The 14,943-nt window shown below is 43.2% G+C and overlaps 1 protein-coding gene across 1 annotated transcript in view; it reads right to left on the bottom strand.

Moving 5' to 3' along the window:
• Nucleotides 1-14,943, bottom strand: part of PIGG (phosphatidylinositol glycan anchor biosynthesis class G (EMM blood group)) — a 1,567,692-nt gene that overhangs the window by 580,309 nt on the left and 972,440 nt on the right. The window contains exon 8 of the mRNA XM_069626359.1: nt 4,733-5,014. Coding sequence (XP_069482460.1) covers nt 4,733-5,014 — 282 coding nt within the window. The remainder of the gene's footprint in view (nt 1-4,732; nt 5,015-14,943) is intronic.

Here is a 14,943-nt window from a genome sequence, read left to right as displayed (position 1 = left end):
CACATTAGCATATTTAGAAAATAGGGTAGGGGTATGCTCCTGCCATTCCAAAATTTTGTCTAACTTTTGAGTATGTTCAGTGGACTTGTCTGTCCACGCATCAAATCGTTTGATTAATGTTTGAAGTGAAGTGTGCATGGCAGCTAATGTTAAGTTGACCAAGCTTTTGTTTGTCATTTCTGTGTCCACCTTACATGATAAAATTGGAGATTGTGGACGTTGTCGAGGGGTGGGAGCAAGATAAGAAGCATCAATGGCAGAGCAGATCGACTCACAATTTGAAAACATAATAGGGGATGCAGAAAGACGATGAGAATCATCCACACGGAGTAATTGGGAAGAAAGATCAGCATCACTCAAATTTAGATTTGCGGTGACATTTTTTGCCAAAGCAATGGGAGTTTGAGTCCCTACTGGTTGATTAGGAGCAGAGGAAGGGATATGGTGTAATAATATGCTGTCAGAAAGGGACACATGTTGAACTGACCCAGGTAAAAAGGGTGTTGCTGGCTTGGAGACTATTGGTACATCTTTAGTATCATTACGCAAAACAGGAGGCACATTCATTTCAACAAAAGATTGATCATGAACCATATGAACAATAGAAGACGGTTTTGGGAGGCTTAAAACTGGCCACTTTGCGGATCCTTTGTAAAATTGTCGAATGTCCTGCAAAGGAGGCCCAAGAGGCGCAGCCTTACGACCCTTGCGCGTTCTGCTTGCTATTGGTGTTGAGCACAAAGTCAATGCTGGTTGTTGTACAGTTAATGCTATAGAGTTTCGTGTGCATGATTTGCGTGCCAATTGTGATTTTGGGGGCAAGCCCATTGTTATCGACGGCAGTCGTGACTGCATAATAGAAATGCTGGTCAATAAATACTATGAATTTGATTATAAATGCAATAAGACTGATAAGAAAAGTCCTCTAATCACTTTTAAGAGTTATTATAATCCTCCGAATGGTACGGCACTTACCAAAGCAACTCAGCACCCAACAGCCGCACAACAGCAACGCTAGAGCTAACGGCCTTGTCACCGCCGGGCTTAACGCCGCAAGGGCGAAAGAAAGGGTGCTTTGAAGTGGATCCAGTCACGTGATAATCCATGTGACACACACCAGTCCCGCCTCCTCAGGGCAGCGCTCCAAGTCCTCCTGAGCTCGGGTTCCAAAGACCTGCAAGAGCTGATAGTCTGCTCGCAATGCAGGCTTAACAAGTGGGAAGCAGAAACGAGCGTCTTAACAGGAGGTTAAAACGCGTAGTGCAAACAAAACAGAAGGGCACTTATACCAGAGGACTACACCCCATTGGAGGACAGGATTGAGGCTAGGACTACCATGGGGCCAGAGACTCATGAGAAATGTAGCTGACGCACCTCTGTTTTATTTCAATGTATTTTGTTGTTTCTTTATTTTCGTGCCAGTTGGGCACCTTTAAAAAAAAATAATATATATTTTAAGAAAAAGATGAAGATTTAAAAAGCTGTTAAGCAGGATTAAAGAAGATAAACCATAATGATCGCCCCTGTCTTTAATAGAATCAAGACTTTCTGCGCTATGCGCTTTGGCAATCTTCATTGTTCATGTCATTTTAGGCTAACATTTGTCTGTCTCTTTAGCATTCAATAATACAGAACTGTTATTGACAAGGCATCAGATGAGGACTATTTGAGGACTTTTAGCAGCAGATACACTCTTTTAAGACTCAAAACTGCACAGGGAACTTTCACCCACCAATTGTATACAAAGTTAGTAATGGTCAAATATTAATGCACCTGGACACTGACAAAAACATGACCATCACAAACAAGCACCTAAGAAAGATTAAAGACTGTATGATTGATAGCAGTTTATGCCGCAATTAGGCAAAACATAAATCTTACTTTACAGGACATCCAACCCCTACATATAATTCAAAACACTCAGAAATTGTCTATCCCAACCTTGCTTTCATTCCCAAGATTGCTGCTGTGAGCTAATCAACACACTTCCAGCACCACATCTTTAGAAGATTCAAGCATACCCTGACACGTCACAAAGAATTCATGAGAGCATAGCTTCTCTCTCAAGTGGGCTACTGCAATTATATGCATGTGCAACAAAGTAATCCATAATGCAGCTACAGTTTATCCAAAATTTGGCAAACATTAAGATCACAGACTTTAAGACATACAACCATAGGTAAACAGGCATAAAATCACTTGCATGTCTTACAAACATGGGCTTTCATACTCCTCTCTGTCTGCAGGGACTCAGACCCCAGCTATAGTAAATACAAAATAGAAACTCCCAACCACATACCCCTTTATGGACTCTCAGATCAAAAATAGGGAGACTTCGCCAGACCTACAAAGAAAAGCAGAGAGAATGGCCCCAATAGGTAAAAGGTCCTTCCTTAAAGCATATGCAAGGAAACAAATGTTTTTTGCTTAAAAGGGGCTAAGGATCTCCTTGCTATGGCAAGCTTTCTGTGACAGAGCCTGCATACAAGCCCTGTCAAGGGAGGGAGTCCACCCCCAAGAAACCGGCGCTGCTGCAAGTGCAACCCCCTCAAATCCTACCACTAAGCCCCTCCATCACATGTGAGAAAGCAGCATTCCAGCTGCAGAGGAATGCCGAGAGACGCCGCTGAGACCAGCAGGACTGAGGCCGCAGGATGCTGCAAACTCTTCACTGCACCCGTCACATATTCCAGCGGTGGAAGCAGGAGCCCCGCGTGGCGGGATGCCAGCGGCCCCACAACACCGGCAAAGCAAACCGAAATTGAACAGGACTCCAGAGTCCGCGAAGGAAGATAATCCACTGGCCCACCAGGGAATGCTGTTACTAAATGGAGGCCTCCATGAAAATCATAATAAACCCACTACGCCAGTAGGGATGACTAGATTGGAAAAATGACTCTGTGAAGGCCCTAGAAATCATAGTCCCAATAACCCACCTGTGGATGAGCGCGATATAAATAAAATATATCATATAACCCACCAGGGAACCCTTTAATGGACAAATGCCTCCAGTGAGGCCTAAAGAAACATTTGGACACTGGGAGCTACAACAGGCTTCCTGTTAAACATGTGGCCAGTCTGCATGGGAAGGGGGCGTGGCTTACAAGACCTTTTGAGCCCTTGCCAGCACTTCAACTGTCAAACACCTGCAAGCCAGGTAAGTGATTGGTAGGATAAGTATCCAATCCTTGGAAGGAGGAGGATATTTAAGAGAGTGTGTGTGTGAGTTTTGCAGTGTGGGTTAGTTGGGTGAGGACATGAGGTGGTGGAGGGCATCCAAGAGACCAGAGGAGATGAGCGCGACAGGAGTGCATAGGCTATTGGGCAGAGGGGTCTGTGGAGTGTTTGAGGGTAAGAAGTGCATGGAATAGCAACAGAGTAGGAGGTAGTGGTGGTAGAAAGTAGTAGTTTGGTGTAGGGGTAGTGGTAACAAAAATAGTACAGTAGCTGTTAGAGGGACAGGTAATAAGTAGCAGGAGAAGTAGCCGCCATAAGGAATAAGACTGAAAGTAGAAGCAGTAGTAGAGCGACAGGGTTAGAAGAGAAGTGGTAGTATCAATAGAACAGGAGCAGCGGTAGTGAAATAATAGTGGTAGCAGAGAAGCAACAGTAGTGAGGTGAAAGCAGCAGAATTAGGAGTAGTGGTGATAACAGAGGAGAGAACAGTAGCAGAGTAATAGTTGAGGCAAGGAGGTAGAGCAGGAGGCGGGAAAGTGGGGAAGATACCAATAAAGGTAGCAAAAGTGGTGGGTAAAGTGTTTGACAAAAAAAAGAGGCAAACAAATACAAAAGGGTGAAGGCTGGTGAAGTGTGAGAGTCGAGGGACAGCACTCTCAGGAGTCTAGTTTAGAAAAGGGTAAGGTGCACACGGGTGCAAGAGAAATGAGTGACACCTGGCGAAAGAAGGCACCATCCCCAACTTCGGATAGTACTAAGCGGGATAGGTAAGGGACAGAGAAGAATATCCCCAAGGAGTAAGTCAGTCGTCGTCTTAGGGAAACCACCACCAGTATAAGCCAGCAAACAGACGGGTGTTACCTTGACCAGTACTAACTTCCCATTATGGACGCCTGGCCTAGGGAGGAGGGAAAGGCTGCGTAGGTTGCAATCGACAGGGACATTTATAGAGCCAAGAACCTGCTTAGCCCCAAGAACTACACAAGAATGACTACCACAATCCAATTTTAAAGATCGAATAAACACCTTTGGAACGTAACTAGAACTTCGTAGTGGTTACTTGGGGGGGCCACCACATCACATTTCCCTCAAGTATCTTACACTTGGCCTAACTCGAGAATGCACTACTAATCCACCCATTGGGTCCATGCTGCTGAGAATTACATCATCGCTAAGCCAATCAATACAGGTGGTCATGTTGAGCATAAGAATGGGTCTGCGACCTTCCAGACTTACACAAGCATTAGTATTTGTGCAACTCTGCAGTACAGCTTTGATTTGAGTCTTTTGGGCAAAAACTGTGTTTCACTGTAACACAAGTCCATGATCCCCCTTGCTTTCCAACATGTGTTGAACCGATCGCACCTCACTCTTCCTGTTTGTGCGTCTCCTCTGCATGTATAGCACGATTCAAAACATCAGACCATCAAAGAAAGAATATACAAATTCACATTATTTATTTTGTCGCCCATCCACTGCAATACGAAAAACACATTTCACTATGTTTAAAAGTTTAGACTGGCAAATCATTTCCTAAACATTTAAACAGTCTTACCTTATTAGAAACTTTGGAGTCCTCACCCCTCTTTATAAGGGTTGATAAAATCGTACAGAACAGGGCAGAAATCAATATCATTATTCCCACTGCCACCAACCAGGGTATACTACAGAAATAGCAGGAGCTGTCGGCGGAGGTGCACACGATGATGTGGAACGCAGCTAACATCAAGCACATCAGGTAGAAGAGCAGCGAAAACAGAAGTGAGGAAAGGGGTACATCGAATGACGCACTGCTGCCCAAAGCTTTCGGGGTGCTGATCACCAGCAAGAGCAGCACCTGCAGAAGAAATTGGATAGCATTGAGACAACATAAGATGATCAAAGTACCAAAGATACTGTGAGCTTGATTGATGCAGTAGCTGTACTATCATAGGTATGTGCCCAGGAAAATGAGAACATAGAACTCAACATAGACCTCCAGGTTGTCCCTAGTTTAAAGAATAGCCACGATGTGGCATCCTGCAAAGTCGGGAACACATTAGTCCGCTAGCGAGGCCGCCTGGTCAAATGGAAGAAAAACTATCTTAACTAAGCTAAATAATATGTCACACTTTCAAACTAAAATACAGTGACCTTTAAACATGTGCATTATTATTTATTATTATTAATGTAATTATTTTTACATTCCTCTCAGACACGTGCATACTCTACTAACACGACATTTGGACTAAAACAAACCAAATATGATAACAGGAAGGGTAAGGACTATGAATACATGAAAAGCCCCTATCATTGTAAGAATGCCCAAAATAAAAACAAGAAAATATATATGGGCAGAGCCATAATTGTTTGCTTCCAAGCTGCATACTTGTTGAACTAGGGACTGGTTCACTGCATTTCAGCGTTGCTCCCCGAGTGACGCATGTTTATTGCACAATATCTGTATTCAGATGGAAGTGTTCCTGAGAAAGGTACCTGCTTTTTGCACACCACGTGCACTTTTGCTACTTGCTCACACACGCAACACAAATTGGAATGAAATGTGAATGGAAATGGCCGAGTGGTTGTGTTCTGTGACTGACTGGCGATATTATCAACAGCTCAAGTTAACAGACTTGAGAGCAGGGTGAAGGCCACAGACCGTTACTATCCGAGACTGCCCTTAGGGATGGGGTATTATTGCTATGAGCACCATAGAGATGTGAAGCAGGCTGCTAGTGGCAATTTTAGGGAAAAGCTAAGTCCAGGGAGGAGCACTAACTTCCCTTAAATGAAACCTACTGCAAATGATGGCTGTTGCAACACTGTAAGTAGATTGGAATGGTTCCATGTCATTTCATTGCAGGATGTTTTTTCGCTGGTTTTTTTAGCGCACATTTTTTTACGAAAAAACCCATCAGATAAGTTCAAGGTTAGTAAGTTAAGACTTCAGCCCACTCCCTTTACAAATCCTGCTTGCCTCAGGTCCGCTGCATTAGTCTGTTTAATCCAGAGTGATAGTTGGTTGAGCAGCTGGGTTGCAAAGATTTTTCCCACTAAATCCAAAAGTGCAATGGGTCTATAGTTTTTTGGTTCTAATCTTGAACCTTTTTTGAAGATTGGAACGATTATGGCTTTTTTCCATGTCATTGGAATTCTGCCTTCTTTTATTCCCATAGAAAAAAGTTCATGGCAGAAAACCCCCCATTCTTCTGGGTTTTATTTTAAGGTGTAATTAGCTAGGCCGTCCGGGCCTGGGAGTGCGAGATGAACTCAGGTTCTTGATGTCTAAGAATGTCTTCTCTAGCAATACTAATATCCCACGTATTCTTTTCCCATTCTTCACTTAAATCTTCTATATTTTTTTGAAAGAGCCTTGCATAATGGCTAATCCATTTCTCTTCCGTTACTAGATTGCATAAACTCGAATTCTGGGGACTTTCCAATTAATTAATTATAGACCAGAAGTCTCTTGAATTTCTTTGTGTGAGACGTGTTTGCATACTTTCTGCTTCGTTTTGCTCAAGGCAGATTTTATACCCTTTTAGCCAATTTTTATACTGCATTTTAGCTTAGTTTTTCCCCTTGATTTTGACATCTCTAGACAGGGGGAGGTTTTCCCATCTTCTTAGAAGCTTTCGTAATTCTCTTTTCTTACTCACCACTTCTATATCATACACATGCTTGTTTACTTTTGTCTTTTGTTCCCCTTGTGTTTTGTAGACTTGTAATAATGCATCATATTCAATCATGTTGCAGTCTTGATTGGCTTTGAACACACCTAGTGTAGATGTTAGTTTTTTTATTTTCTCACAATTCAGTCTCAGCCGATTTCCGCCGCTTTCAAATCCTAGGTTTTGTTTCCATATCTCTTGTGCTCTTATAGACTCCATTTTGAAGGTGATTGTTACTAGGTTATGATCACTTTGTTTTGTTTTTATTACTTTTAGCTCAGAAATTCTGCTCGTCATATTTTTTGATGTATAAAGTAATCCAAGATGGATTTTTGATTTCCTCGTTCCCAAGTGACATGCGCTGGGATATCGCCTAGTGTTGTTTCTATTTAGGATATCCTTACTTCTCGCACCCATTTCTTCTAGCAGGGTTCTTCGTAAGTTAGTATTACTTTTCTCAATTTCTCTCCATTTTTTCAGGCTTGGGATATCCAGGTTCAGGTCACCGCATAATACAATAACTGCATTGTCTTCTTGAGTAGCTATGTTATCAAGTATATTGCATAGCTGATCTAGAAACACAAACCCTCCAGTGGCTTTATGCCGTCAATAGATATTTTTAAGATGCATTTTCGTTGTTGTCTTAGCCTTTTTACATTCAATTGTAGTAATTTGGTTTTGGCAGATGGGTTGCTAGTATTGACAATTCAAAATCCACTTCCTTTTTACCATAGTAATCAATCCTGACATAGGGCATCCTTTCTCCTTAACTATGGCTGGGTTGAGAGCTAGTTCATAACCTTCAACCGTCGGGGCTTCCCCCAGCCATGTTTCTTGGAGGCAAATTATGTTCAATGGCTCAAGCAGCTTAGATGATTTCTGTGTCAGATGAGCAAAGCCTTGTGTGTTCCATGAGCCCATCATTTTACACACTTCCGGGGTTAGTGCTCGATGTTAATTCTTATTCTTAGCATGTAGAGCACCCGCAACCCAACTCCAGTCTGTCGTTCAGAGCACTTGTCTCAAGTTCAATACTGGCTTTGTTTGTAGCCTTTTTTTCTCTCTTGGGATTCTATAGTGATCTTAAACATTTTTTTCTTTTTCACTTACTCAAGAAGTTCTGTGTAGTTCATTTTCATTTCATCTTTCAAGCTCTCTGAGTCATCTCCAATACATAGCTCATCCGGCGGGAGCTGAGCAGCAGATTTCAATTTCACATTCACATCGCCTTTTGTTGCAGCAGATCTTTCCGATTTAGTATCCGAGTTGTTCTTTATTTCTATCTCTTATTTTAAAGCCTAATTCATATATGGATTCTGCATTATCTAGTATGAGATCATAGACAATCCTCGACTATATATGAAAAACTATCCAGAACTGATTCCGATATAAATTCCACAGTCTTAATGCCTTTAGAGTTTACCCCTTTCATAGATGGTATTAAATTCAGTAGCTGCATAATATTATAGCGATTTAATGTCAGGCCGTCATTCTTTGTTGTAAATCGCTCAAGTAGCAACCGTGTGATAGAGTCACCTCTACAGGACTTAAGGGTGGAGTTTTCCTTGTTTAAATCACAATGTCTTTTGTCCACTCTCCATGTTTCATTTTTATCCAGGTCCCTCAATGGAGTTCTTCTCCTGGATTGAGCATTTCCCGTCCCTCTTTGTTGGGGAATAAATGTTTCATTCTGATTAAGGAGATTGTCTCCAGAACTTATGGGATCGGATCTCACATCATGAAAGGGGCCCCTATGGGTCCCTCGTGCTATGGAAACAAGGCAATAACCATACACGAAAAGATGCGCCAGACACGAGGTTCAAATTCCCAATGCTAGGGTTTATTGCAAGCAAAAAATAGTATCAATTGGCCAATTCTCATCTCACGCCCCGCAGCGTGAGTTTCCTAGACCTCGAGGGACGCAAGAGAGCGAATTACGTACATCGGTTACATATATACAAAATGCATATCATACAATCAGCAAAGTCATGTTTAACACCCCTCTTTATTAAGTTCCTTTGAACTCGGGATGACGATGGACATATCCGACGAGTATGACGATTATAACATTTTCGATGTCTATTCTAGTAACAAAGTGCAATTAGAAAGTGCGGAGGCATCTTTCAGTTGTTGAACAGAACACGGCGGTTCTGTTCTTGGAAGCAAGCTGCACACGGGGGAAGAGCCACATTCCAAGCTTTGCTATCTATGAGGTACTATTCGTGTCCTGGGAGCCGACACGTTCTAAAGGGTTTTGCGAAGGGGTGCAGTAAGAAGAGCATAATTCAAGCCTTTAGCTGTTTTATTCTAACACATTCTACCATCGTACGAGACTGGCTGGCAGCTGTGAAGTGATTAAATGCCCTGCAGCTCTCTCCCAAGGCTACAGAGGGAGCGTGGGCATTCCTCTCTGGGCTACTCATGAGGAGTTTCAACAAACTCTTCAGTCCCGCGACCTTGTCCTTTCATATTCAGACAACAATGTTAACAGTTGAGCAGAGTAACCAGAATCCACAGGAATTGCAAGCTACAAAGCAGTTTTCAGACAGAAAGCAATGAGCAATGGTTAACAAGCAAAATGGTGATTCTTGCTACGTTTAAAATGGCCACTCGTTGGTCAAAAATAGCAGTTTATATTTCTATAATTCGGTGCATAAAACGGTTATCCCACGGCCATCAAGTTACGTCTATCATTCAAATGAAGGGTATTCATTTTTCCAGATTGACAATCAGGCAATCTCATTTTGCGTACTGCTCTTTTCCTTTTGTCATCCATGGTTAGAAATTCTTCACATTCTGCCGGTAGACCATTCTTTATCATCTCTTTTTACGAGTAGTCATTAATCACTCTTCTTTTTCAAATTGTTTCCATTGTTCCTGGGGGTTCTTTCTGGCATTCCCGCAGGGCTACATCCTCATCATCAGATATTATTTATTCTCTTTCGCCATCTACATCACTTTAGAAATCGTTTTCATCCTCTACATCATATTTTGACATGTTTCATAATTCTTCCATGATCGTAGTATCATCTTTTTCTCCTTGCACGTCAGCATCATCAAGGTCGGATCTGCCCTTCGGTTCAGCAGTGCTCTCCTTTGAGCTATTTGGGATTATGTCTCTTCTTTCTATCGGATAACCTTTAGTCATTTGGATTGTAACATTCAAGGCTTTCAAGTTTCTCAAAAACTTGCAATAGTTCTTTGCATTCAGATTCTTTGTTTTCCCCATATTTTTCGTGTTGTTCTTTTTGAGACATTCTTTTTTTTTTCCTTATTTTTTTCAGCCTCCGGGAATCCACGACTTTCAAGAATTCTTTTCTCCTTTTCAAATATAGCATAACTTTCTTTCTCGGGAGGTTGAGGGTCAATCTTTTCGTGAGGATCAAGATCTATCAACTTGGCAGGCTCCGCTAATGCACTACCATCAGCAACCTGCAAGGCCTTGGCATTCGATATATCCCCTTCTTTGTTATATTGCACTAAGTTCTTAATAATCATATTAGGAGCTTCATATGGCACACCATCTACAGGCCTTTCAGGAGTTCTTCCTTCCCATCTCTCAGGTGTAGTTTGATTCATATTAGTGGTCTCAGTCCGCAGGAGGGACTGTGCATCATCTTGCGCCCTCAACAGAACGCTGCTCACATCGTACGAAGCCAATCTTTGGGTTTCCTTTATTGTCTTATTGCTATTTTCGCTGTCCGAATTTCTTAATTGTAGACCATGGGGTTTGAGGGCTTCACATTTCTCATAACATCTTTGATCATCTCTCTGATGATTCTTTTTCAGTATCGCTAAATCTTCTTTAGCCACCTCTGCCAGCAATTTCTTTTCTTCACCTGTACTTTTCAATGCATCTTTTAATATGTTAGCTGTAAACTCATCTTTCTTTTTATCTTTTTGCAACTGCATCTTTAGTTCTTGCAGACTCATTTCCATGTTAGCCATTTTTGCAGTTACTAAAGCGAGGAGAGTATTTTGATATAACTTATTAAATTGTTCATATATTTTAGACAGAGGGGCAATTGCAATGGTTGTTGCTGACATGCGGTTTGGTCTTAGGTCATTCATTATTGTTTCCATTACCTCTTGAATTTGTTTCTTTTGCACTAAATCTTTGTTACTAAGTCTTGATTTAAAGATGTTTAATTGTCTCACCCGTCGATGTTTCCGCTCAGGGAAAGGAGAGTCCGAAGAGGTTTCGTTGGTTGTTGTAATATCTGTGGTTGATTCCTTGTTGTGATTTCCAGAATTTGATCCATTTCTATATGACAGTGTTTTCTTTCACGTTGTCAGGCTTCCGTTTCCACACATTTCTTTTTTGCGAGCAGCATATCAAAGTCGTTGGGCTGGAGTCTATTCTTCTTTTTACCGTTGGTGCTTTGATAAATACCACCCTCTCTTTCGCCATTTCATCAATCACAGCAGGATCCTCATTAATAGATTTCCTTTTTGGATATAGTTCGGGAAAGGGGGGGAGGGCACCATATCTGTTATTTCTCTGTTTATTTCATTGTTCTGCAGCGGGGCTACAACATCGCCATTCCGACTATTTTTGCGGTCATCTCCACCAGGTATTTTAGGAGCTGATCTGATACAGCCAAGGAGTCACGTCTCCCTTGCCAAACTTCCTCTTCATGGCCCATGCCACTCTCAATCACAGAGCCTAGGGACTCGAAGGACATCTCATTGCCCACGAGGCTATTGACGGTGGATTTGTCTATGGTCTCCTTATTTCGGATTTCAGTAGCTCTTGGTACGCTCTCTGAATTCAAAGCCCCCCCGCAGCCAACTTTCATGAGTTCTAAAAATCTTGAACTCATGTTTGGCGTTGGATGCATCATAGCAGGTGTTCTCATTACAGCACAATCCGCCGGAGGAGGGAGAGCAACAGACTCCAGTGCAAGGGCTGTCGAACTCCTCGCATCAGCAATTCCACATCCTATGGGCATGGATGAGATGAGGCTGGCAGCGCCCGGAAAGAACTGTAGCCAACGAGCAGCAGCGCGTGCTGCATATACTGGCGATGCCGTCGACCATCGGACGGAGGACCTTGAGACATTGAGTCGATGAGACCTGTGCACAACACCCTCTGTCAAGGAAAAAAGATTTCTGAAGTAGCTGAAGCTGGAAAGGAAATATCAAAGAAGAAGAATACGTGGGAGGACACAAACCATTTGAAAAGTGCTATACCAAATGCATGTCTCTGGAGAGAGTTGAAATGCTGCTATTAAGGAAAGAGAACACCCTTTTCCCAAAGCACCTGTCTGTTCACTATTGGACTTAGCCACACAAAAAAAAAAATCTATGAACCAATTCTTACTACATCTTCTGTAAACGATTAACATTTGATGTCAAACCGTACACAGTAGTATCAATAAAACTATAATTTATATATTATCTAATAATTTAAAACCAAATACATTAAGAATGCTCTGACTCATCTGTTTACATATTTATTCTCAGTGATCAAGAGGTAGCATAAAAAATAGCAGGTGGTGGTTGTGCAGCCAGCGGTATCTTGGAGCTGGCTTTGCCTAATGCCTAGGCCCAGAGCCACAAGAATACGGGAGGTTGCCATAGATGGCGCTGGTGTTCTTTGCAGATTCCCTTGGGTCTCTGGCTCCTCAAGCCCAGTCTTGCAGTCACGCTTCACGTTTGTACCTAAAGAGCTCTTCCCCAACATACCTGGCTGCTGGCTACCACCTCACCGTTCCACCATATGCTTGTACCCCCAACCCACACTTCTCGCTTGATATGAAGTCTTGCTCCTCCTCCTGAACATTGCTCCACACCAGTCTCTTCCCCTTTCTCTCCTACACTTGATGTGTGTCAACATCTCTCCTTTACACTACCACCTAATTTAAGTTTTGCCAAGTTTCCTTTTCATTTCTCCATCACCGCCTCAGTGTCCCTTCTGTGTGTGTAACCACTACTCTGCCTGTCAACTTCTACATATGTGTAATACCATTCTTCTAGCTACCTCATCTCCTTACTACAACCCTAATCGGTTTGCCCAATTCTCATCAAGAAGTTCTTCCTCCTCTCCCCAACAGCCTATCAGCATCACCTTTCCCAACCCTCTGGGTTCCTCTCTTCACAACTTTCTGGATCTGTCTGCTCCTAGCCCTTTGGGTTTTTCTTTTCCAAGTCTTGCGGGATATTCATGTCCCAGTTGTTTTTGTCCTTTTCCCAATGTCCTGGTTCTCTGACCCCAGAAACAGGGTATTTTTCGTAGTCCTCCGAACATCTTATTTCCACTCCTTCAGCACTCTTTTGGGTCTACTTTTCCACAGTCCCCTGGGTTAAGTTTCCCCCAGCCTCCCATTGCCTCCAGACGTCTGGTTCCTGCAGCCCTGTCCTCCTAGGTTTTCTCTCTGGCCTCCATTCTCCTGATCCAGCTCATCATGGTTGTTTCTCCAGCTCCCTCTAAATGACCTCATCCTCCAAACTCCCACTGCCTTCTTCAACAAGCCCTTGCTTTATAAAGCCTTGGCCTTACCTTCCAGGCTTCCTCTGGTGTACAGGAACTTTGGTCTCTATCTGTATGCAGCTGGGGACTGGATTGGCTGATGTGCTCTGTCCCTGGGGATGGCTTCAAATTCAGATACTAATGTGGGATTTGGGGGTGGCCAGTCCCTCTTCTCTCTCTCTGGTTGCCATATGCTGGCCTTGGGATGGACTCACTTCGCCTATCCACTCTTCTGTATGAGAGTGGAGATCTTCTCAGATGAGTGACTCGCTGCTTATCAATTTTCCCATCCTAATTCAGGTCCCGATCTTTCTCTTATATGTGATTTCTGCACCCACACAAGGAGAATTGTGCATGCAAGAACTGCCGGCTCCTCAGACCCACTGTTGCTTGATTCCCCGAAGCAATGTGATGAGCTCTTGCAATCTGTGCCTAGCAAAGTGGCGGTAAGCAAGGGGATATTCCCCATGTCGTTTTCATTTCGGAGCAGACCACTCTGCAGTATGCCGGTGAAGTAGCACGCCTAAAAGCAATGAACAATCCTAAGAACTTTGCTCTGGTCTGCCATTATGCACCACCCCAAAAATGGTCGCCTGCAGCGGGATCCATGGGGTGAGTCCCGACAGCACCTTCAGCATCTGCCTGCTAACTGCTTACTCATGGGGTGCGAACGGCCCACACTTTCAGAGAGCTCTGCTGCAAAGACTCAGGATAGGTATTGTTGGGGAGAGGCAGCCATCAACAAACTTCTCCCCTCATATAACTAGGAGGGCAAACAGTGTTCTCATCCTGGGAACAGCTGGTGGAAGAGACCCGATCTCTAGATGAAGTTATGTGGATTAGCCACCACCTGAAAGTAATCTTGGTGAACATATGTAGGGACGGTGTTGCTACAACAGGAATACCAAGCGAGTTGACATGCAGTGGAGTTTTTATCTACCACTAAAGTGCGGGCAGTGATCCTCAAGTGAGGGCTCAAGCTCTAGTGATTACCCCACTGGATGCTGCATAATCTTGGCCTTAGCTGCTGCAAAGAGTCCTCTGTTACTTTTATTAAGAAAACACAGCCTGCTTGTACATAACCTCAATGCACATTACAGAGGTCTAGAGTAAAATTACTTCTGCTCCAACAGTGGACATTTCAAAAGCTGAAAAACCACTGATCAAGTCCCACTTTTCATGCTCAAACCACAGTCCATTACAACACAACATACAGCTTAAACTTGAGTCGCAAAGACATACCTGTGACTGATTTCTAAGATTAGAAGGATGAGAATCCAGGAGCCCGTCATCACCTTGCACAGGGCAGGAGCCCATGCTACTCCGGAACGCTGCAGGAGCAGCTTACCCCGGAGACAACCAGGATCATCCACGGCATCTTGCAGATGATCCGCCCAACAACACCTCCACTGCCAGCAGATGACCGCGAGGTGAGCCGCTTATTCAAGTAACCTCAGAAATCCCACACCGCCATTCCCCACATGGAGCGAGGCTCCCATTCTGATTTTGGAACTAATTCACAGAAAATGGCCGCCACCGTAACCCAGCAATAGTTTGTGTATTCAGGTTGCCTAGCAACCTCAGTCGTGAGTGCTGATAGGCCGCAATGTACAAGCGTAAGGCGACAGCTGTGTCTCTCTT

Source organism: Ambystoma mexicanum, chromosome 6p (genome assembly GCF_040938575.1).
Source record: "Ambystoma mexicanum isolate Mex_15411 chromosome 6p, UKY_AmexF1_1, whole genome shotgun sequence".
In the NCBI taxonomy this organism is placed as follows: Eukaryota; Metazoa; Chordata; class Amphibia; order Caudata; family Ambystomatidae; genus Ambystoma; species Ambystoma mexicanum.
The sequence above is the reverse complement of the archived record's forward strand: the minus strand, read 5'-3'. Positions and strand labels throughout refer to the sequence as shown.